We start from the raw sequence: 24,750 nt of genomic DNA, 5'->3' as shown, positions 1-24,750 counted from the left end.
AGAGAGAGAGAGAGAGAGGTTGCTCCTGCAGTTCCTCCTCTTAGTCTTACACCAGCAGTCTGTGTTTTTCCTCCTGCGCTGTGGTGAAGCTCCATCAGGTAAGAAAAGCGACCAGGCACTCTGACACGATGTGACAACGACTTTATGACAACCCGTCTCTGCACGGCGACTCTGCATAATAAACCTCGGGAGCTTTAAAGCATAAAAAAAGAAGAAGAAGGAGAAAAAAAGACCCGGCGGCGCGGTTGCGTGCTTGCAGAGACGTGCAAGATTGAAGAAGTTATTCACAAGTCGCCAACTCAGCGGCAGTGTTCTGAAAAGTTACCCCTGACATCACCGTGCGCGTTCTTACGCGCCGGCTCACTGACACGTTTCAAGTGCATGGCGTTTGTGTTTGTGTGTGTGTGTGTGTATGCTAAAATCTGCGTTGTGACTGTGTGTGTGTGTGTGTGTGTGTGTGGTTTATCCGGAGCGCAGTTGCATGCCAAACTGATGCTCTGGCGTTGTAGACGTGGCTTCTTAAATGGATTCATTATGATTCTGTTGCATGTGTGTTGCGGTTGGGTTGGTATCAGGCAGTGTGTGTTCAGTTTATTAGCGGCGTGTTCATTCATGATCATAACGGGTGAAATTGTGCACACAGCTCTGATGGTGTCCTGGTGGTTTTTGGGAATGGGGAGGGGTGAGGGTTGATGAGGTAACCTGAGGTTATAATACATTTGGCATCACTTTAGCTCCTGTCACACAGAGGTGTCAGGAAATAGGCTGTTTAGTTCAAGGTTCCCAAATGCTTACACATACTTTATGGAATCTGTTTTCAGGAAAGAATCTTTTTTTGTGAGGATAGCAGAAACTAAATGCAACTTAAATGTTTGTTGTGTTACACTGTATTCTAAACACAAGTCAGTTAGTTGGAAGCTTTTCTAGCCTAACCCACAATGGGCCTACATTTTGTCAGTAGGCCTACAGTAGACAGAAGGTGTTCATGGGGAGTGATGGATGTTCTGGAAAGACAACAATACTTTCATGAGTACTCTTGCTAGTATTCCTTTAAATTCACTATGCATTTATTTTCATTTTATTGGTAGTCATGCATCAAATATATGAATATATGATTACCATACGTGTCAGTGCACGATGGCTATTTTGGAAGCAGCTAATTTTCTGGCATCTAATAAACAGAAAATTCCCAAATGCTGACCTGCCTGCAGGAAAGTGATTTTTTCAATGGCAGTCCAGGAAACTGATGTAAGAAGTATTTAAAGTAATAAAAACATGACTTACACTGATGGAGTACGGGTGAATTCCATTTTATAAAGTGCATGTCTTGGTACCAGACTATAAGTCATTCAGTTTTACCAGCATCTTATTTGTAACGGTGGTCGGTGGCGAAAATGCTTTTTGAGCCAAAGAGGATTTTATTTTTTCAGAAACGTTTCACTGTAAGTTATATCGAGCAATCTTTGCTCCTACGTCAGTTCTAAAATAAAGCCCCCTGCCACCTGGGTGGTTGGTTTTGATGCACATTGGTGCTGTGTGTTTCCTTTAAAGGAAGTGTGTAGGATTTAATGCCATCTAATGGCGTAGATTCCGATTGCAACTCACTCGCTTCACCCTGCCTTTCCAAGTCCAGTTTTTGTCCATTCTGGGCTACTGTAAAAACATGCCGCTTCAACATGACAGACTCCACAGAAGAAAACCTGCGGCATGTGTAGATAAAACCTGGTTCATTTTGAGGTAATGAAAACACAACATTATTTATTCTCAGGTGATTATACACTAATGGAAACATACCTACGAATATTATATTCAATTTCTGCCACCTGAAAATAAGAATTGTTGTGCGTTCCCTTAGAAAGAGCCATTTTTATCTACAGAGTGTCCTCTTTCACAGAGGCCACAGACCAAGAAGCCACTTTGTTGTTGCTGCCATTCATCAAGTAGATGAAAAAAAAATATGAATTAAAAGGAAGAATCTAAACTAACTTTTCAAACATGTTGTGTAAGTGAGTATAAATGTATCCCCTGACATCTGGCTGGCTATGATAGTAAAGCAGATTCAGATAATATCCTTTAGTATTATATTTTACTCATCAGTTGGATAAAAATATCGCGGCAGAGCTCCAGTCATTTCATTTTCTCACAGTCATGCTCCATCCATCATTTCAAATCCAGTTAACATTCATCTGTTACTGTAAAAACCCCTGGGAATATCTCTGTTATCCGTATCATCTTTCTCTCTCCTGTTGATGTTTTTCTTAGTTTTCTCTCTCATCTGCCATTTGTTTTTCTTCTCTCTTTACCGTTTTGCTTTTCAGAGGATTTCTGTTACACATGTGTGGATTTTAGAAGCTAAATGAGGATGGATGGCAAGAAGACAGATAAAAAAGAAATACAAACACTGTAGACAGAATAAGACAAAGGGAGATGTGATGGAAAAAACTTAGATGATGAAGAATCATTCATGCAAAGTAGATTTCAGGAGACCTTGATGAATTACACAGCAGGATTTATTGAGGCTCTATCGAGGAGAATATGGTTCAGCAGTACAGTGTAACACAGTGCAGTGCCAACCTAATTCTGAAGGTTCTCATTTGTCAGGGGATATTTACCCAGATCCACAATGACAACAAGCATTCCAATTATGATCACAATTTACACTGGTAAATATGTGTGAAGATCTAATTTGAGAATGGTTGAAAACAAGGTCCAAGCTTATCTTGCTTACCCTGAATCACCCAAGATGCCACCTACAACACTGCACTACTTTTACAAGGAACAGAAAAGACAGCCAGTCTGCCCCTGAGTAATAACTAATCTCATTCTTCAGGGAAAACATGGTACAGCTTGGCCCTGTATCACTGCAGCTATGCTGTGACATAAACAAGAATCCCAGGGACCCAGAACACTAACTGACTCTAGTCGCTATTGGACCTAGATGCCTCCAGTATGACCATTTAGGTCATAGACCTGTATGCTTGTGTGAGACCCTTCATACATAGGATACATACAGATACATAGGAACAAAAATTCCTTCACATAAGGGAATGATACAAATGGAAAACACAGAATAGACAGACAGCTAAGATTTTTCCTGCAGTTGTTTCATCTCATGGTTTTGATTGTATGGTCCTCAAATTCCACTCTCATCAGCGTTGTTTCCAACAGCACCTGGCAGCTGTTTTCAGCAAAATAAGCTCTGATAAACCCACTACTTCACCAGTTCCAAAGAGCAGACACAGAGAGTTAGAGACTAGATGTTTAACATAATGGAGCATACCATCTGAATACTTAAAATACTAATACTTACTGCAATACAGAAATATTGCACTATTGAGAAACCAACCGCAGGGGAAGGCAAAACACCGTCACAACTGCACCAGGCGTCACATCATCATGTCATGTTCAGTATTTGTCCCAGAGCGGCTAGGCTGAAGAGACTCGACACAGCAGAAGCATGGCCTAAAACACAGTACTACTCAATATCCCTCAATACACAGCCCAGGATTACAATACCACACAGTTAACGCCAAATATGTTTACTAACTGGTGACTTTTTTTTTCAGCTTAAAGTAAGAAATTGTACAAACCAAGGACGCAGGAGGAAGGAAAGTGCAGGTGATTCGTACAAGCAGGTTAGATGAAACATTGTCCCGCTGTAGTAGAGTAGTCAATAACAAAACAAAAAAGGCAGTAATATACGTATACTGCACTGTTTAGCAAGCCTAAATCTCCACAGGGGAAATTCCTTTTCTTCTTAACCACACAGTCCTACTGTGTAGCCTACAGTTAAACCTGCATTAACTGATTTTGTATTTCAAGGGGTTGGTGAAGCTGTGGTTATTATAGTAAACCTCCTGCTAGTCTAGACACTGGTGGTGGAGGTGATGAGGTTATGAAGAGAATGCTGAAGATCTGGATGTGATGAGGAATGGGCTTCTGATGAGCTCAACCTGGGCACTGGATATGATGAACTGGAAGTGAATGGTGTGGAGGAGGGTCGCAACGATTCCGCAATGAAAGGACAGCTGAGATTTAGTATATTTTAATAAATAATACTGATTTTAACACCAAAACAAAGTCTATAAATAAATATACTAAAACTTATTTAATACTTTATGAGCCTGTTGGGTTTTATGCCACATCATGGTCTTGTGTGACTCAGTGTAGAGTAAAATAGAGTAAAACTTCCACGGCCCCCCCAGGAAACATGCACTCAGTTTACCAGTGACATATGTTTTGTGTTATGTCATTTTACATAGTCACACAGAACTACTATTAATGTCTTTGTAACCTTAGATTTTCATTCAACAAAGTCTTGTTATTGCTAAATACGACTGGAAACTTTCAAGGTAGTCAAATAAGTAAATCCATTTTCTTTGTCTTTTGTCAAGTTGTGTATCAGAGACTATATAAAGACATTTGTGAGTGGATCTGCTAAAGGTGACAGGTTTATCAGCACATATTGTCCTTGGAAAGGTGTTTGAAAGCATTTCTTGCTCTAAGTTTGTGCGGAGACACTCAAATATCTGCTGATGTTTTCACATCCAATCGAGTCCAGGTGTGTATGTGTGTATGTATGGAAAGCCATGCAACTCCCTCCTTTGTTTTCAAATCTTTTCATATGGCTTTTTCTCCTGGGATTTTATTTCCAAATCCAGATCCTCTGGACCCCATATGAGAACAACTTCAGGGTCACAAGACAATCTGTCATCTGTGGCTTTGACCTTCATACCACAGTTTTGGTTTATGTTCTTGAAAGCTTAAGGAAGGTTAAAGGGAAAATTCCCCCCTAATTGTAGCGTGTCATGAGTCTCTTATGTTCAGTGTATGCCAGAAGTTACTTAACGCTTTTTAGCAATTTACTTTTTGGTACAGTTTCCACTTACACAGTCTTTTCTACATTTCACAGAAGCCTTTCAACAGCTGCCAGAGATTAGGTGTGGAGGACTTATGTTTAGCAAAGATTAAAATGTTGATAGCTAGCTAACTGGATTGCGAACACTGGGACATATCCATGACTTTGGCTGCACCCCTTATTCGAACCACAACATGTCTTGGCTGCATTGCATTCTAGTCTATTGAGACAATAGAGGTTCTCCTTTTTAGATTGTTGTCCAAAAAAAATCAGTTTTGCATCTTAATTCTTAAGGGACTGCCAGCATTTTCAACACTTTAGAGATAACCATCAAACTCTTCAGTTACTATCATCAATATATCTTAACACTTGGCCAGTTCTCCACTGGAATGTAAAAAATACACAAATCAACAAAACTGACCCAAAAATGTTGGTTTTGGGTGGATCTTTTTCAGTATTTATTTATATTATAGCTTGTTGGACTTTTCAGAAATTCCTCTGGCAAAGGGAGTAAGCAAGAGCCTCACTGTAAAAAAAATTATGTATCATGACAGGGTTTAGTTTCATAAGTCTTCCTTTGCCATGACTTCATATGGATATACACTTAAACATCAAGCTCTGCCTAGCTGTAACTTTTCCACTCTCCTTCCTCTCTGTTTCATTCCACTCCCAGGTTGTAACAGTCATGTTGGCAGTGTGTTTGAGGCTGCTTTTGCTCCTTCCTATGGTTTGCTGCGTCCCTTCCCCCTCCAGACCTCCTTCCAGACTCTGCAGGCGGTGCTGCGACCACTCGGAGCCACCAGCAGCCACGGCCCAATATCAGATGCCTGAGGTTCGCACTATCATCAACATGACCATCCTCAAAGGTACCGGAACTTGGATTAGTTTTTGATTATTTGCTTGACTTGAAGTTAGCTGGTACTTCCTGTCTATTTGGCAGTTTCTCAGTTTTCCAGTTTTTGTTCTGATTCTTGCAGGATGTAACAGGATGTACGGTATTTTGTGGTTGCGTGTTCAGTCACTGAAAACCATCTATCCTTGAATATTTGTGTTACTATCTCCTCTTCAAGCTACATCCTTAATTGGATCACAGCTTCTGCTTTTCCAGATGGCAGTGTGTCTGGCAAGGCTACTATTTAATCAGAAGAGTAATCATGTATATTGTCATGGAACAGTGCTGAAGTGTAACTATGAAATGATTGATGAATTGAGACAAAAAATCAAACTGTCTTTGAAAAGGAAATTAGACACTCCACTGGTTTGAACAACCTGGAATCACTTAAAAAATCAATGACTCTTCAACATTTTTTGAAAGACCCAGACTGATAATAGCGACTTTAATAGCTTTTGACAGTCTGTCATACAAAATGCATATCAACAGATATATTCATGTAAGCCATGAAATTAATAAATTGCATCATTTTAACAGAAGAGCTGGTAGAAATGAAAGCTTGCCTTTTTCAGTCTAAAATCTATTTTACAAACCACGTAAAAAACACAATTTGATTCATTTGATCTGTTTGTAGTCTGACAAAGAAGTATATCACAGTGTCAGTATTAAAACAATAGATACACTTGTGTTAAACAAGCTTGTCTCCTAACTTCATTTGACTTGTTACTAGATAACTTCATGGGTCAAAAATTTTGGACTTGATCTGGAAAGGACCTACAACATTCAAGATAACTAGACCTGATCCGAGTGGCAGTTGACTCAAACCAACCCCCTGACCACCAATATGACAAAATGTAGTCTCGGCGACAGCAATACTTTTTGCTTCTTTGTCTCAACAAACAAATTTAACACCTACTGACACACAAAACCCCAAACATGCTTTAATAGAACAGAACCCAACAAGACTAAAACACATTTTTCCCCGGCCTGACTCGAGCCCTCGGACCAGGTCTTTAGATACTAGGACCTGTGTGGACCCATGAAGACCTCTACTTGTTAGTACACATGATTGACTTACAGTCCTGTCACAGTCAAGTCTGTTACTGTTTGTATGAGATGATAATTGTGTGTTTGTGCATTTGTGTGGCCTTATGTCTGTGCAAATGTATGTTTAGTCCCCGAGAAAACAGAAAAAGATAAAACAAAAATCTGACACAAGAAACTAGATTAAAAATACAAGGATTTTTGAATATCCATGAACCACACAATCACAGCTGGAGAGGCATTCGTGAGAACATGTGTGTCTAATATCAGAGCCTTTGTGGCCAAGTCGACCAGAGCAGTCCAAACGATGTGTCATCACCCTGCTGTTTTATCTGCTGGTCCTTTGATAACTGGACATGCCAAGCCTGTTCTGACCCGCGATCAACCCCCAAACCAGTCCAACTGTTGAACCACAAAAAGAAAAATCTCTCTCTTTCTTGTTTTACACATACATGTAGAAACATTGCATGGATGCACACGGTTTTAGACGATTACAGCCCTTTTATACTGCAGAAGAACCCATAACTTTTCCACTGAAGAAATCCAAGTTAACATTTTTAAGTAAAAATTGTCTTAGACACTTGTCTTAGAGCAATTTTAATACTTTGGCAATACACTTGGCCACATGCTAACTATACAGTATAAAAACTTGCTGCTTAACACAATGTAGACACATACAGTATGCAGTTATGATCGATTAAATAGATGCTTGGTTGAAATGTTGTTTGACATTCAGATCAGATTTTTCATTCAGTTAGGCATCGTGTTTTTGTTGCTGGAAATAATGGTTGTGGAACTCTTGTGGTCCTATTTTTTTCGTTCAAGGACTTAGATAAATGGAATGGAAAATGAAATTTTGATTTTAAAAGGGATATATTGGACCAGCTGAGAAGTTGCATTTCTGTCTCATATGATTGCTCTTTTGTACAAAATTTCACCTGGCACTGAACTTGCTTATTTGGCAGAAAACACAGATACATACATGCATACATACACAGGAACATATGTGTAGTAACACACACATGCACAAAGGCACACACTGTGCTTTGGAAAAATCTAGTTGTGCTCTGACAAAACACAAATACACAAATAGTACACGCAAACCTTTTTTGTCTGCGTTGCACTGATTCACTGACTGCTCACTGGAAAACAATAAAGCTTGCTTTAACGTGTGTGTCTTTGTGCTTTGCATGTTGTGTATGTGTGTGAGTGACTTTGTGTGTTCCCACAAAGCTGTGGTGATTGGATTTAAACAGCATGACCCACAATCAGTTAGTCAGTCAATCTCAGTTTTAGAGAGCAGTCAACCAAATTTCTGAAAATAAACCAGATCCGTCAATCATGGACAAAGGCGATTCTTTACCCACACGTTTTTGACATCACATCCACAGCTACAGGATTAAATGATATGTTACACACCCTTAAGATATTCAGAAGGTTCCACTTGGCTTAAGTACAGTCGGAATACGAAATGCATCTTTAATTTCACTTTTGTAGTCTGTAGAGCTGTGATTTTATTTTGAAACACCATTTCCAGCTTCCATGCAACTAATACAATTAACCTATTACAGTAATACCAGCACTGTTGGTCATTTGACCCACGCTTTTCCAGAGTCTTTGTTGTGCTGTTTAAACAGTAACCTAAATTAGTTGTAACTATAGCTATGTTGTGCGTTAGGAAACTGTAAGCTAACATACAAAGAGTACAAAACGATTTCCTAGAGCGAGCACACCATCCCCAGACAGCAATACTCAAGTCTCCTGCTACTATTACTAATACCTAGCTGAATATCTATGTCCAAGTAATTTAACGTTAGCTGACACTGGCTGGAATAACAAATGTTGTGTGGCTCGGCCCGGTCTACTTTGTTTGTTTCCAATTCACAGAGCCAGGGCTGTGTACAACCACTGTTTTGTTTGTTTTTTCTCAGTGCATACATGCAACACACCAGTGGCTCCGACAATTATGCCCACAAATACCGACTGTCCATACAGAGATGCATAGGCATGCAGTAGAGCATATAGCCAAGCTATGTGATCCAACAGCAGATAAGCAAGAATTACAGCCTACCTATTGTTGTTAAATTACTTTACAGAAATGAAAGTGAAACTGGCTAAATCCATTGAATTGAGGATCGAATATTGAAGGCTTCAGAGATGTCCTCCTCTCCTCCGTTATCATCTCTGCTGTGCTGAAAACATGTATATGACTGACCTTCCAGAGACTTTAACTTTTTCTTGTTTTTGACAATTCAGACAACTTCATATTAAGGCAACTCATTTCCAGTGACTGCGTCCTCTCTGTCCGTGGATAGGAACAATGAAAGAAGAGAAGTTGGCCCAAATGGACTCAGCATGTCGGAGCCCTGAGTGAGCCTACACCAGTTGGAACCACTGTTCTTAGTGTTACATGCTAGGATATGTACAGTATATACAGTGTGGCAAAATGCTGTAATATTGGTAAAATATTATTAGTACTTGCTGTTTAACGAAGGTAGTATTCCCCAAAGCTGTTGTTGGGTCTCAGTCAGAACAGGTTTTTCTTTGTTCAGAAGATTGGTCCCAACATATCAGAATTTGAGTCTAAATTAGGTTAAAAAATACTGTTCTTCTAGTGAAAAATAATCATCAGGATTCATCAAGGTTGTCAGCAGAATAGAGCTTAATTATCTTAACAGACAAACAAAGCCCGAGCCATCCATGGAAAGACTGAATTCATCCTCACAAAGCTTCTCCTTATATACTTTTGCATTCTGTCACAAGTCCTGCCCATCTTCTACCTTTTCAAACTATGACATATTGGTGTAAATTCCCCTCTGGAAAGACCCTAAAATTCCACCAACCGTGGTTTTTCTATTCTACTAGTGTCTTATCAGCCCAATTAGCCTGCACCTGTAGGGTCTATGTTCTTATCACAGAACCCGCAGACATTTGCTTACTTGACATTTTCTTTTGTTCTCCTTTCTTCAGGATTACACCATTAGAATCCAGCTTACTGTACTTCTATTTTTTTTAAAAACATTTATTACCTTTCCTTTACACCATTATGTCACAGATGTCCTTCACTGTATTTTTTAAGATAATAAAAAACTTGTGTTATAATCACTCACATACATTTGGTATAATCAGTGCTCGTTTTTTGCTTTGTTTTTTTGCTACATCTACACATTTTTATATTCACTACACCTTACATCAAACTTTTACCATGGTGCTTACTACTTCATCAACAGTATTGTGCCTATCATGAAATCATCTTTACTTAAAACATAATGCCTTCATTAACATCACTGTGTGCTTATATAAAATCTATTCTACTTATCACTCAAAAGTATAAAACTATTCTACTTAACACTCAAAAATTTAAAATCTATTCTACTTAACACTTCAAAAATCATCATTACTTAAAACATAGTGCTCTTTCCTTGATTTCCAGTTATCTGTGTGAACAAACCATAGTGCATAATATATATAATATCCAGACTCTTTGTGTGATTACATGATTTCTAACCTCTAACATGCACTAGCCTAAACTAAATGTTATACTACACTGTCATAATCTGGAGTGACACAATTTTAGAATGTATAGACATATTTTCTTTTCATTTACTTTTTTGTAAAGAAACAGATCACCTTTTGTCTTCCTTGGTTCTTACCTATGGATGTCCCACATGTTGGTTGTATATACTGTTTATATTGGATATTTTGAGTAAGGGAAGCAGTTGCACGGTGGGGAAGTGCAGAAAATCACCAGCTAATTTGGAAGCAGACAAGGCAGGTTGGGGATGAGCAAGAAGAGTAACAATATAAAATATATTTTCCTTTCAGTTGTACTCCAGGACATGATCAGACATCCCAAATTGATATCTAACAATGTGCATTAGTATTTACGCTGTAAACATATATATATTTCTCTGTATTTAGCACCTGGACTTAAAAATATGTTTTTGTTCTTGTTCCTACAGTTAGATGTTTGAGATTCACTGTGCAGAATGATGTATGTGCAGTTTGACACTAGAAGGATCTTTTCACATTTATCTGTGGAAAATGGAAAGTTTCTCACTGAAATCTGATTTTAAGGGACAGGCCTACGAGCATGATTTGTGACACGACCAACAGTTTGGAAATCACTTCTGGTCCAATTGGCATTGCTCTTATACAAGCATGTAGAAACTTAAAGTCACCAGTGCACATACACTGAGAATGGACTTTACAGTGAAGTAGGAGACATCTTGGGACCAGCAAGAAAACTTGTTAAGGATTTTAACATGGAAATTATACTTTTTGATGGAAAAAAACATATGAGACAAAAATTATTGTTCCAAGCAGTCTATATGAATATATTGTAATACATGTCTGGAGGGTATCTTTAAAGAGAAAGGGTGGTCAGAATGGGCATAGGGTTATTATTTGATTTCAGGATAAAGGATCAGCCCCATATATGGCCATCTGGTTTAGAGGTGCTGCTAAGCTGCTGTTTGCTGTAACTCTCTTCAGGGCTCTTTGTGTGGACACTAGTCACAGCTGGACAGCCCAGGGGCAGATCACTGAACATCTGTCTAGAGGATCACTGATGTTTACCTTAGGTCTCCAGGAAGTGTTGGGTCATGGTTAGCAAGGGCAGTGCTGTGGCTTCTTCCTGTGTGGTTTACCCTAGAGGTGTTTAACTTAGCTTGACAGCCATGGAGTTGTTTGAAAAAGTTTCCTTAGCCCAACCAGTAGAGGAGAATACTTCAACTGAATGTGAAAGTCACTGAAACTGTCACTACTCCTTGAATAAACAAGTGGATGTAAGGAATTCAGGTGGTTGATGGTTTAAAAATGATGTGGGTCATACAGTATGCTATGACCTTCACAGTCAACAGATATTAGCCCAATTGAACACCTATGGGAAATTTTGGATCGGCATGTTAGACTGTCTCCTAAAAATTATGGTTGTATATCACTAAATAATTTTTTAAATTATGTTGGGGTTACACTGAAATACCAGGATTATGTTTACAGACAATGTTTTTTAAAACACTACATTTATGTAGCACAGTGGAGTCGCAAGGAGGTGGTTCGAGTGGGTGGTGGGCGTACAAAGGACAAGACTGGCACAACACAGTCTGGCTTCACGTCCAGAATCCTGCAAAGCACTGGTAAAGGTTAGGAAATATCGGGTTGTATATTGGGTTAAATGTTAATAAAAAATTGTATGTCTCAAGTCATAGTGGATACTATTGCAAGAGTGCCTATTTTGGTGGAAAACAAATTGAATACATTGTCAGATGCCATATATTGCCTCTGATCACTCAATCCCTAAACACCAACATCGCTGGTCATTATATATCTCAGAAACGTCAACTTTACATGAGCTAAGACAAACAGCCTCATAAATTGTATCTTTAGGTCATTTCTGTCTGTTGCTGAAGTTTATATACTGTTTTGTTAACACCTTTAGTTGTCTCATATAAGGAGAAAGGATTTGCTGAGGAAAAACCTCTTAATAACATTTCAACTCATATTCTCTTTTTCCCAGCCTGCTGCTGGGAAGATTCCTGACTTTCCAAACTCACATTTAACTCCAGTCTTTCTTTTTTGATGCCCTTTGCCATTACATGATCTTTTCTGTAATAGTCGTGCAGAAATAAATAATTATTTCTGAGTTACATAAGAAACTGTGTTTTGACTCATTATTTAAAACTCCTGGCACCTGATCATAGTTCCTATTTTTCAGGAAGACCCCCCTTAGACATATCTGTTAAAACATTTTGTCTTACAGTCCATGAGGAGTACAAAATAAAGAGCAGCATTGGTTTTAAAAAAGTGCTTAAGATTTATAAGTAGGATTTGGAATGTCAGATGTAAAAACCTTGCTGCAATTTGTTTCCATTTCTGGATTTGTAACCATTATGAAAGACAGAAAAAGCTTAATGGCATTGCGTGCATGTCAAAATGAGTGGCCTGTTTTTCAACAAGAGCTTTGACCAAGTCTTGGGCCTATTTTTTACTCAGTAAGAGCTGCAATTTGGTAAATGGCAAGTTTACTTACATAAATCAGGAATATTCTTAAAAAGTTGTCTAGTACAGCCAATTGGAGATACAACCATGTAGTCTGGACCAGTCTTGACTCTTAGTGAGTTGAATGAGGACTAACTAACAAAAAAGAGATATCAGTTTTATCTCAGCAACATCTAACTGTTCCTCTTTAAAAAAAATAAAACATTTATTAAGAGCTACATTATAAAGCAGCCACAAGGAACTTTAATTTTTTGTAGATTTTGGCCAATGAAGCAGGAGTGTTTCCACTGCCTTGTTTAATGGATTTCAAGGGGACTGCAACTACAGCAACCTCCGGCTGGCAGGCATTAAGAATTACTATATAGAAATATCTTTTTACTTATGATTTTGTGTGTTTATGGGGGTCATATAGAGGCATCAGTATTAAATTGTGACTTTTCCAGTAGCCGTACCAATACATTAATGTAAAAAATACTGCATTACAAGTAAAATTCCTGCAGTCAAAATCCTACTTAAGCAAAAGCATGTAAGTATTATTAGCAAAATGTACTGTATTTAAAATATCAAAAGTAAAAGTACTCGTTCAGCAGGAAAATGACTCTTCTAACTGATATATTATTATATATCATTATATTATTACTGAGGCTGCATTGTGCAAGTACCTTTTTATTGTAGCTGCATGAGATGGAGCTAGTTTTATATACATCCTGAAGGTCAAGACAAATCTGGCGGGTTGTAAGATGATTAATGGGGTAGGAAAGAAGACAAACATTATTCATATAGTATTCATTTTTTCCCCTAAACTTTGTTATAATCTGTGAAGTACTGGATGATTTTATCTCTTTCAACCTTGAGCAGCTATTTAAATGAAACCTTTAGAGTTAGGTCTAGAGGGGAAATATCTATTTAAAAAAACTGCAGACATGACAAGGGGCCCCAAGCAGACACTGCTTTTTTTGTCTAAGGTCAGAAGTCAAAATGTTTATGAAACACTGATATGATCTTCAACAATGTGTTTTATATTTTATAATCTTATTTTTTAATGTGAAATCTTAATCTGAAACCTAACATGTAACTGTAAAGTAAGTGAAATACAATATTTCTCTCTGCTGTAGAAGTAGAAGTAGCATAAAGTGGAAAGTAACTCAAAATTGCTTTTAATTCCTTAAGTAAATGTAGTTATTTTAGTTTAGTAGAAGTCGAGATTATATTTCTGATGTTTCTGTCTGCACCACTCACCTGTGTTTCTTCTTGTCCACCCAGGTGATAAAGGAGACAAAGGCGACAAGGGTACACCTGGCAAACCTGGCGTAGAGGGACCTCACGGCTTCCGAGGACCCATGGGCCCTAAAGGCAGCAAAGGCCAGGCAGGTGCCCCTGGAGACGCCTGCAAGATCCCTCACTCTTCCTTCTCAGTGGGACGTCGCAAATCCCTGCACAGTGTGGACTACTACCAGGCGCTGGTGTTCGACACGGTGTTCGTCAACATCCATGAGCACTTCAACATGTTCAAGGGCAAGTTCTACTGCTACGTGCCAGGGATCTACTTCTTTAACATTAACATTCACACCTGGAACTTTAAGGAGACCTACCTCCACCTGATGCACAATGACAAGGAGCAGGTGATCCTGTACGCTCAGCCCAGTGAGAGGTCTATCATGCAGAGCCAGAGTGTCATGCTGAATCTGGCTCTAAATGATGAGGTGTGGGTTCGACTCTACAAGAGGGAGAGGGAGAACGCGGTTTACAGTGATGACGTGGATGTTTACATCACCTTTAATGGATACCTGGTGGCACCTAGCATCCAGTAAAAATGGTTGAGAGGGAATAATGAGAGGAGTGGCAGAATCTTTGGGTCGGATTATTTGGTCTTTGTGCCATGGATACTGCTTTATGCCAAGAAAGGTGAACTAAACCAAGGACATTACAAGTTTGGTGCTTATTCCTTTCAGCCTGGAGGGGAACATACTGTGCTTTCTAAAATGAGGACTGCCCAAATTAGAATCAAACGAAGCAATAAAAACAGAAAGGTAGCAGAGCACACAATTAGGAAAGAATGTTGAATTACTTCCTTTGCACTAGAAATACCCTTTTGTACAAAGTAAATATTTTTTCCTACTTCTGTGCTGTCCTACTTTCACCTCTTGGATCACTACTTTCAGGGAAACAAGTTGTATCACTCATCAGGAGTCGTAAATCTGTGCAATCAATCATGTATTCGTGCCATGGTGCTTCTTGACAGGTATATATGTAGTAGTACCAGTTTCTGTCTGATTAAAATGTGTTTGGACAGACTGCTGTCATACCTTTAACAAATGTTGCCTTTGTGCCTTTAAGAAGAACACTTCAAAGGGTTAGTTCACAGAAATTGCAAAAATATTGAAAGCCAAAAGGCTCACATTTCATCTCAGTTTCCCTGAGCTTTAAAGTATTGTTTACGCCACCAGGCATTTATCGTTCTAAGTGCCACCAGTCATTTAATAAGCACTACTAAGCATTTGTAAATGCTTCCTAGAAGAATGGAGGCTGTTATAGCAGCACATTAACTCCCATAGTCTGAGATGCTCAGTAATCACATATTTCTAAGATTCTCAGGTGTCACATACTTTTGACCACATGGTGTATATATTGGTTATACACCGTGGTTAGAATCTTCTCTCTCATCTGTTGTCCAGTTGACTATACAGAAGTAATGATGGTGCAAGAGGTCAAAATAAGACTTTTTAATTTATTGATATAAATTAGAATTTTAGAATAATCATTTAACATTTGTTCCTAGGACAACATTACTATTATTTTGCTGTTCTTTTTAACTGTCTCCTTGTCAGTTGATACTTCATCGTGCTGATGCCAGTGTTGGTGACCACATTTTGGATCAGTTCTGATTATCGACTGGTCTTTTTGGAATGATTTTGTCTGTGTCCACTTCATGTAGGTCTTTTCTTTCTATTTTGAAAATGAATTGAATTGACAAGTTGGGTCAAATATTTTGAACACGTGAAGAACTCTGAAGCCTGGTAGTGCATGTTGCAAGTTTGACTTGAGGATGCTCCTACTGTGTTTGTCCTTCATGAGTTTAGGTTTGAGGAAAAGCTGGTATTGACTGATTGTCTGCATGGCTTGCAGTTCAGGTTTTATTTTATAGTTAAGAAGTTAGATGGCAAAGCTTTAGACAAGCTTTTTACATAGTCTAAAACAACAAATTAAACCATTAATCCTCCCTGTGTTACATATATCACTGTTTACATTTATTACTGGGACTATTGTCTACTAAGAAATAGTCACAATGAAAACTGTTGAGTGGAACCCCATTAAATAAAGCCAACATCATCTGCATAGATAGGGTTAAGGCAGGGAAAAGCTTTTTTTTTTGTTATTTTTTGTGAACTGACCCTTTAAACACAAGTATATCCCAACATATCAAAATGAAAAATAAGGGTGCTTCATTACTAAATGCGGGAATGCATTATGGTTTTGACAATTAATATACAAAGACTTAAAACTGCAGAGCAGTTAATGTAAATAGCTGTATTATAGCCAAAAGCTGTGCTACCACTCATGCTGTTGGGGCTGGACTGTGTATGTGTGTGTTTTTACTTGTAAACAGTACTTCTTCCTTCACTAACCAAGTCTCTCTTTGTTCTGTATCACTGAGCAACAAAAAAACACTTGATTATTAAAAATTAAACATTTTCAGAATTTCACATGAAATCAAGAGCTTGTATATTCAAATTAAGATGCCAAAATGTCCCTTGTTTTCACCACAAAGGACATGCATATCCTCACATTTCTGCAGTGAATTTTTCACCCTTCTACTTTTACTTTTACTTTTTTGACACTGAATGGTGATACCATTCAGCTTAGGACTCTCAATTAAGTCGCTCAATAAGGGAAATGTATTTAAGATTTAACCCCCAATATTGGCCAACTCTCTAAAATAAACAAACAAACTAGCAAACAAAAACCCATCTCAAACTCTTGGAGACAGCGGATGGCTCCGCAGCATGCCAGCTCCATCTGTTTGGCCATATCTCTCCCATTAGCTGTAATGCCGTCCTTAGGGAGGCTTTGCTAGAGGAAAAGCAGACTGCAGCATTGTAAATACTTTAAGCCTTGAGTGGAGATCTGAAAAGCTCTATTGGGAAACAAAGCAGGACATCTGAACAGTTTCCTGGATCGTCAGGCCAGACCAGTGGAGGCTGTTCCAACATGCACAGTAGACAAGCTGTGGGTTAAATGAACACTAGATTTAGTTCACTTTAGGTGTGCAATTTGACTATATTCAATTTTAGCAGGTAACAAAAAATATACTTTGAAACCAAAATGGTCGAAAATAAAAACAAAAATGCATTAAGGCCACATAAACATAATAAATTATAGCTGAACATGACAAATATGATAACACTTATTGGAAAACAAGTGTGTTGCCCAAACCCTTTAAACATATTATTGGTGCTCACTTTGTTGCCCATTAAAAATAACAACATGCTGCACTTTAACTAAGTACATTCACAGTCAGTCCAGATCAGCCTAATTAACTCAACTTTTACAAGACTGTTGAAAACTAACCGGCCAGTTGAGGCAGTCTCACCTAATCCTATTCAACTATAAACAATCAAGTGCTGTAAATTCTCTTTCAATTATCCCTGCTGAGTGTAAAACAAGCTAACAAAGTGAATAGTAGGATATCACTACAGTCATGGTTTCTTACAAGCATTTAAATGAGTGGTATTTATCCTATTTTGACCAGTATGAGTTGATTTCTACTGCTAGACCTTGGAGTAACATCTACCAAAATTCTGTCAAGTGGTGTCTACTTTTCTGTCCACTGACACCTTTGGCAAAGCCATTCCTATCCATAACCCTTAGTTCTATAGCTAAATTATTTCCACTTTATGGCACAAGGTCTTTTATTACAATTCTGTAATAATTTGTATATTTTCCTGTCAGATGAATCCTTTACCAGTAACCATGAGGATCCCGAGGTGCCGAAGTTCATACTCTCAGGGGCACTTTAGTAAGTACACTTGTACAGTCTAATTCAGTCCAGTACAACACTCCTGCCATATCATTCTGTCCCTGAAGCTCTTAATGTTCAGTTTTTTGTGACATTCAGTAATGTGTAAATTCAACCATATATGTTTTATTGATGTCATAGTTAAATGTGTTGTTGTACAGATTATATTGAGAAGAGTTTCTAAGTCTTTGTCCTTCCCATTTACACACCAGAGGGGGCAGAAAATTAGAAGCACCTTTGAATATAATTAAGTCCAGTACAACATTTGCAACTATGTCCTCAATGCTAAAATATCTAATTTAATTAACACATTTATGACACTACCAGAGCCAAAACGCTTTGTAAAGATAGATGTTGTGGCACGACTACTGTCTTGGACTACATTAGATTGTACAGGTGAACCTAATAAGCGCTGTGGGCCTCCTATTCCCACATTCACCTGTGACCCGGTTTAGACAGGTTGTAAGCAAAGCTGGGGGCTGCACTTGAGTGTTGGTTTCACAAAATGAAACATATGTTTTTAATGCTTTGGTTTTATATAATTTGGATGAGCTCACAGAGTTAGTTGGTAATTGGTAAATTGGTAACATTCACTCAGATAAAAGCTGAAAGAGATGGGCCTCAATTTCTAAATCATTTTGCAAATGTTTTGTAGTATAGAAAGTGTCAAGATTAAGGAAGCACAAAAACCATATTAGCCAACAAACATGAAAAAGGTTGAAACATGGCTGACTCTTCTACTATTTCTCAATAACCTTGTCCATTCTGGACTAAACAGCTTTTATATGTTGCCCTAGTCCAGAATTCTGCTGACTTCTTTAAAGGTCAAGTGTAAAGAATTAGTGGCATCCAGTGATGAAGTTGCAGATCTCACCTCTGTCGTTTCACCTTCCCCTTCCAAGCATGAAGGAGAAACTATGGTGGCTGCAGAACTGACATTTTTAGATCCTCCTAAATGTTCCACACTGGACCTTTAAGTGCAATGCTGAGAGGATGAAAGCTGTATAACAAGAGCCACCTATAAAGCAAAGAAACTTGAAAACAGATCCGAAAATGTTGGAGGTAGTAAAATAAGGAGGATAACCTCTGATCTTTTCTCATGATCCAAAACTAGCAGACTAATAATATTCATATATAAATGTATGAATACTATGTAAGCACTGTGAGGCCTTTTGCATTCCAGTGTCTGTGTAGTTCTGCAGTTATGTAACTGATCAAGCAGAAGGGAAATTTGAGGGCGGAGCTGGTGTGATGGGGGGAAGCTTATGATAAATGTTATGAGACTATGAAGACAGGTTAAAGACAGTTTTATTTAGGTTTGGGAGTTTGAAGGCTGAGCCCCGCGGCTAACAGCTGTTTTCAGGGCTGACTGAACTGAAGCCTGTTTTCTCGTAGATTAGAAACAGGAAGCAGGGCAGAGTGCCGAGGCAGCACTCCCCTAATTACAACCACATGACCTCTGACCACACTCATCTGTCAGAGGAAGACAGAACTGAGGGTTAGATGGAGGAGGGATAAGGAAGAGGGAAACAGGTAGGAGTAAATGAGCAGCTGGGAGATTTATGGAAAGGAAAAAATAATGGAACTGGAAGTTAATAGACACAACTCAGTTTCCCATAGTTTCTTGAAATCACAAAATTACAACTCTTTAAAACAGAAAATCCCAATATATAAATCTAAAGGATCTACAGTTCCTACATCTACAGTCCGCCGCTGCTGCATAAATAGAGCAGACAGGAAGGCATGCTGAGAGAGAGCCAACTAACCTTTCATATACCCTCCAAAGTAAGCAACATAATTTCTGAGGGTTGGAGAGTTATACCCCTTTTAGACAGCGTGTATACACCAGTGAGCTACACTGTGTGTATGTGTGTTACTTAATGGAGACACATTGAGGTCATTGGGAGTTTTATGTTGGCAGCAGTCTGCAGCTGTTTGTTTTTCTTTTCTTTGTTCTTTTTCTTCACAATTGACAATAAGCAATGTTGGATAGAATTGATGTATTTAATCAAGATTTGTATATAAAACCCAAGAAAATTATAAATAGCATGAAACACGAGATGCACAGAATAAAAACTGACACCCAGTAAGCAGTTCAAATGAAACTGTCCGTCCACCATTCTAAATGAATGAATTGAATAAAGACAAAATCTTGTTATTTCATAAATATATCCCACAGTCCTTTAGTGGCTCATCCTCTGAACACCACCAAGATGGCGACTGTAACACACAAGCCCCTAAAGTGCCATTCTGAACTCACTGATACTTTGTCTAAGCAATCTCATTTGCTATTCTCATTACTTCAAGCTGTGGTCGATGGGAAGTAACACATGGTCTATTATTTGTCTTGATGATGATTTGGGGACAATGGCATATATGGATAGCTAGCTAGTCTTGTTGTTAAACATACTGTCAAATTACCATTTGTCAACCGTATGCTGTGTTATTGACTTTGAGTCTTGCTAGCATAAAGTTACCTCTCTGGCTCGTGAAACAAAGGGTTCTGTAAACATAGGGAACAAAAAATGTCTCCCGTAGCCAAGGCACCTATTTACTTGAGTACTGAACAACGTTTCCATTGCATTAGAACCTTATTAAGTCAAACCCTCATATGTTACCATGGAAACAGAGTTATGGCTTGTAAAAAAAACACTTAATGACTTAAATGAATTAGCTTTTTTGTTTATCTTTGGCAAGTGACCATGGTGTAAGCGATATAATGCCCGAAGAGGCGTACTTTATCAAGAATTAATGGACGACATAGAGTCCATTAATTCCTGATAAAGTACGCCTCTTCGGGAATTATCCCTTACATAACACACGCATTATGCACTATGAGAGTAGCTTAACATTTTCCATAATGTATTATGATATTGCACAACAACAGCCATGATAGTTAGGTATAATCATAATCCAAGTTTAAAACAGAGAAAAAAGGTTTCAAGGTTTTGGTTGTTATTGGTCATCACAATGCATTACGAGGGCTTGCAGAAACTATATACGTGCATTATACATTGCATTATATTGCATTCATAACGCATTCAAATGATCTATAATACATTATGACAATACCAAATACATAAAAAATTTGTTTCTGAGTAATCTAGAAAGTTACATCTACCTTTCAGTTCAAGGTTAACAATTAATTTTAATCAAATGACTGTAATAGAAGTGTGTCAATCCTTTAAAAACAACAATAAATGTTCAACAACAATGAACTGCCGTCTCTTTTCACATTTTCTATTGCTGTGTCTCTCACTTGTTCTTCTCCGTTTCTCCGTAGCCTCACTACCTAATAATTGGGTAATGGCTCTTATGAGAGCACTGCCAGAGTACAGCTGTGTGAGTCAACATGGCACTGCCAGACACTCCTCCATGCTCTGTTGGCTTTATCTTATCTTGTGGTGAAGGTCACGATTTGAGAAAAGACGAGCAGATTCAGGTCTGTGCAAACGAGGTAAAATCTCATCCTGAGCCAACAAAGCAGGCCGGTCAATGGAGGACAGAGGCAGTGTGAGTTGTTTAGAACATGATTTAAACTTTTAACAACAAAATCTGGAGTCAGATCATGTTCAGTTTGACTGCTTCAGAGATTATGCTGTTTGGTCCGTGTGAGAGATGTTGGATAATATGTTTCTGGGGAACACGATAATGACATTTCTAGATGTAACAGGGTTAAATAAGTCAGTCAATCGATCAGTGTGTCACACTGTCTTTTTCCTAGAATTTTCATGTTCATGAAATTAGGGTTTCTGTAAATACTGTTAACTGTGATTTATAATTTGTAAGATACTATGGGTCACATCAGAAAACTGTAGTACTAGATGCTAGTACCTCATAGTGCTGAAGCCTTATAGTTATAACTACAGTAAGAAGAGGACTAGATAGTATTTTATTGAATCTAAAATCAGTAATAAATAACAAATCAAATCAAATCCAAATCCTTTCGAATCCCATTAAATGGAATTAGGTTTAGTTTTCAACCTGAAAATTAAATTTTGCAGCATAATACATATAATGTTAATCACACATATACAACATATTTGATTAATAGCTATAGCCTACCGTGTTTAACAAGCTACTTGCTGCATCTTGATGTGCAACTATTTAATTGATAAGCTTAAAATATTAGGATACACATAAATGTTTAACTAGGACTTAACTGAATAAGGAAAAGTTGCTACTCTTTTGGTCTTGTTGAACTGTCCACTCGCCCAATTGGGATCTTAAAGATTTGTTACACAGTGATGATTCTGTTCACACAACAGTCTTTGGCAGTACTGACAGCTTGCAGACAGCACATTAACCAGATAACAGCTAGACTATAATGTACCAAAAACTACACCATGTGCATGTAAGTTACATTACTTAGGTTACATATTTAACAACTATCTGGAACGACATAAATGAATAAAAAGTAAATGTTGTGTAGTCCGTATTGTCCCTTCTGCTAATGCACGCTGCACTTCAGTATTTCTGCAGTGAAGACAAGGCCAAGGTTTACTGGAGGACATACGTTTTTCCTCAGGCAGATGCACAAGAAAAAAAAATAGCCTCTGCATTCTGATTTATCTCTCTATCAAAGGCTAATTTAGTCGTTGGGTTTTCTGAGCCAGAGAAAGCCGCTGACAGGGCAATCCTCGAGGGGACGGATAAGGTTTCTCCTCTGATCCAGGCCCTGATCTGCCTGATGCTCTCTCTGGGCTGAAGAACAAAATGCCGACTCCTAAACACAAGCCCCAGGTCAGAGCTCTTATCCGCTCCCTGTGCAGTGTGTGGTGTCGAGCTGAGAATGTAAGCTGATTCCCTGGCCGATACACTAAGACATCTTCTGTGTCACAGGAGGGTGTATATTTGTGCTGCCAAAGGTGCTACAGTATATGTATGGAGTATATATGAAGAGTCTCATTTGTCAAACACCAAAAGACTATTTTGCACAGGTGGCTCTTACTTGGTGTCCTCCTATGTTCTTAATCCTGGGGGAACCTGTTTGTCTGTAATCTGTGAAATAAAAGTCCCACTGGAAATTACTTACCTTAGGTCATCTGATGGCAGCCCTGTGTGAAGCTGCAGCTCCGTTATTCAGGGCACATTTTATTTGTGCAAGGACGTTTTTTCTTCTTAATCTTTCCATTAGAAGATAATGGAAGCAGCAGTGGAAATACACAATGCTCAATCAGGTAGAAGGAATATCAAATCAGTCATCATCAATTTTCCATCCCTTATCCAGCTCTGGGTCACAGCGGCAATAAGCTAAGCTATGTAACCCTGAGGTATTCTTTTGGGGGCATCCCAGGCCAGATGGGATACATAATTCCTCTAGCATGTTATGGCTCTGCCCCAAGTTTCCTCCTGTTGGACGTGCCCTGAATACCTCCACAAGGAGGCATCCAGGAGGAATTCTGATCGGCTCTTTTTAATGCGAAGACGCAGCAGTTATACCGTTGCCTCAAGGTGCCTGAGCTCCTCACCTTAGCTTAAATCAATGATCAGAAATACTTTATTGATCCCTGGGGGGAAATTTGTTGTATTTACAGTCACCACACTTATAACCAGAGTTGCTTCTCATGAGAGATTCACCTTCAGGCTGATACATAAACTTGACCTATGTAAATAAATGCTAAACGTTTCTTGAGCATATCAATTGAATCTAACGAGCTCAGACTTGGATTCTGATAACATTGACAAACATTTCATATGTACCTGTATATCCATAGGATATCATTCCTGTGTTTATTAGCAACATATTCCCTTTTAAAGTCTTTGTTCAGTTGCTACCTATTTATTTATTTTATATCAATGGTTGTGCGGTGAGAACCTGCATAAAAACAGAGTTGGCATGCAGATGACAGTGAGTCCATGAATGAGCTGAAATATTTACATCCAGCGGGATTTAAATAGGGAGCCAAGAATAACGTAATATCTAAATGTGTGTCTTTCACCAAATATGACAGGAAGAAATCTGACGGAAGAGGGTGAAACATCAACCCGTAAACTTTAGTAAACAAGTAGAAACAAAGCACAATCCTTCACTTCCAAGTTTGTCTCCACAGATTTCACACAGTAACAAAATTTCCCTCTCTTAACTTCGTTCAGAAAACGTTCATCAGTACTGTTCCATCCCCCAAAACTACTACTAGTTATTAACTTATTTTTTCCTAGCTGAAATCTTTACAGTCCGGACACTTTGTTGTAAGGGTTCTCCAGGAGGTAGCGGTACCTGTCATAGTGCTCTAGCATGTATTTGGGGGCATACATGTGTTCTTTGGGGTCTACAGGGGGATATTTCTGCGGAGCGCCATCAAACCAGCCCCCGGTCCTGATCAGATTGCGGATGTAGTTGAGGTCACGCTTGTCTTCATAGTCGCCCCACCGTGGGAAGTCTCCGTTCTGTGCTGACACCAGCTTGAAGTAGATCCCCTCGGGTGTGAAGCACCAGGAGCAGTGCCACCCAGCGAAGTGAATGGGGCTGCCCACTGACCACTGCACCAGGATATGGCCTGTGTCATTCTCATACTTACGGAAACCCGGCATGGTGTAGTATTCGCGACGACGGAGCTTGATACCATCGCCATTGTAGACATTGCGGAGCATCCCCACCGTGCAGGCTGACACCACCTCTAGAGAGCCAAACTGCTTCCAGAAAAATCCATACAGTGACTGGATGTAGGGAGAAAAAAACTGAATTATAAACAGATATCATGAAATATGTTTCATTTGTTGCATTTGTTTGTTAATGTATGACACAATCATCCCGATCTTCCTGGTGAAAAACATATGACTGACCACACACACACAAGCTGACATATTGCTGCTACTACCTTGCGCATGTGGATGGCCACAGGCTCTGTCCAGCCATCAAATAGCTTAAGGAAAAGGAGGCCTTCATGTGCCGGGATTTCATCTGCGTCATTGATAACAAAGACGTCATCCGATCTT

At 38.7% G+C, this 24,750-nt stretch overlaps 2 protein-coding genes across 3 annotated transcripts in view; one reads left to right on the top strand and one right to left on the bottom strand.

Annotated features, from left to right (window-relative positions):
• c1qtnf6b (C1q and TNF related 6b) overlaps nucleotides 1-21,025 on the top strand; it is a 21,341-nt gene extending 316 nt beyond the window's left edge. Inside the window, exons 1-3 of one of the 2 annotated variants that reach the window (XM_035660315.1) lie at nucleotides 1-98; nucleotides 5,532-5,724; nucleotides 14,058-21,025. In XM_035660315.1, the coding sequence (XP_035516208.1) occupies nucleotides 5,544-5,724; nucleotides 14,058-14,605 (729 nt within the window). In that variant the 5' untranslated portion in view covers nucleotides 1-98; nucleotides 5,532-5,543 and the 3' untranslated portion in view covers nucleotides 14,606-21,025. The remainder of the gene's footprint in view (nucleotides 99-5,531; nucleotides 5,725-14,057) is intronic. The other variant, XM_035660316.1, reaches the window with a different exon arrangement.
• Nucleotides 21,026-23,921: 2,896 nt separating this feature from the next.
• LOC118327002 (beta-1,4-mannosyl-glycoprotein 4-beta-N-acetylglucosaminyltransferase-like) overlaps nucleotides 23,922-24,750 on the bottom strand; it is a 1,486-nt gene continuing 657 nt past the window's right edge. Inside the window, exons 2-3 of the mRNA XM_035660167.1 lie at nucleotides 24,633-24,747; nucleotides 23,922-24,471 (exon numbers count right to left, since the gene is read on the bottom strand). Coding sequence (XP_035516060.1) covers nucleotides 23,983-24,471; nucleotides 24,633-24,747 — 604 coding nt within the window. The 3' untranslated portion in view covers nucleotides 23,922-23,982. The remainder of the gene's footprint in view (nucleotides 24,472-24,632; nucleotides 24,748-24,750) is intronic.

The sequence above is a fragment of the Morone saxatilis genome, unplaced genomic scaffold (assembly GCF_004916995.1).
Source record: "Morone saxatilis isolate NCDOM2014 unplaced genomic scaffold, NCSU_SB_2.0 Contig17, whole genome shotgun sequence".
Lineage (NCBI taxonomy): Eukaryota > Metazoa > Chordata > Actinopteri > Moronidae > Morone > Morone saxatilis.
Note: the sequence above shows the minus strand (reverse complement) of the source record. Positions and strands in the feature narration are given on the sequence as shown.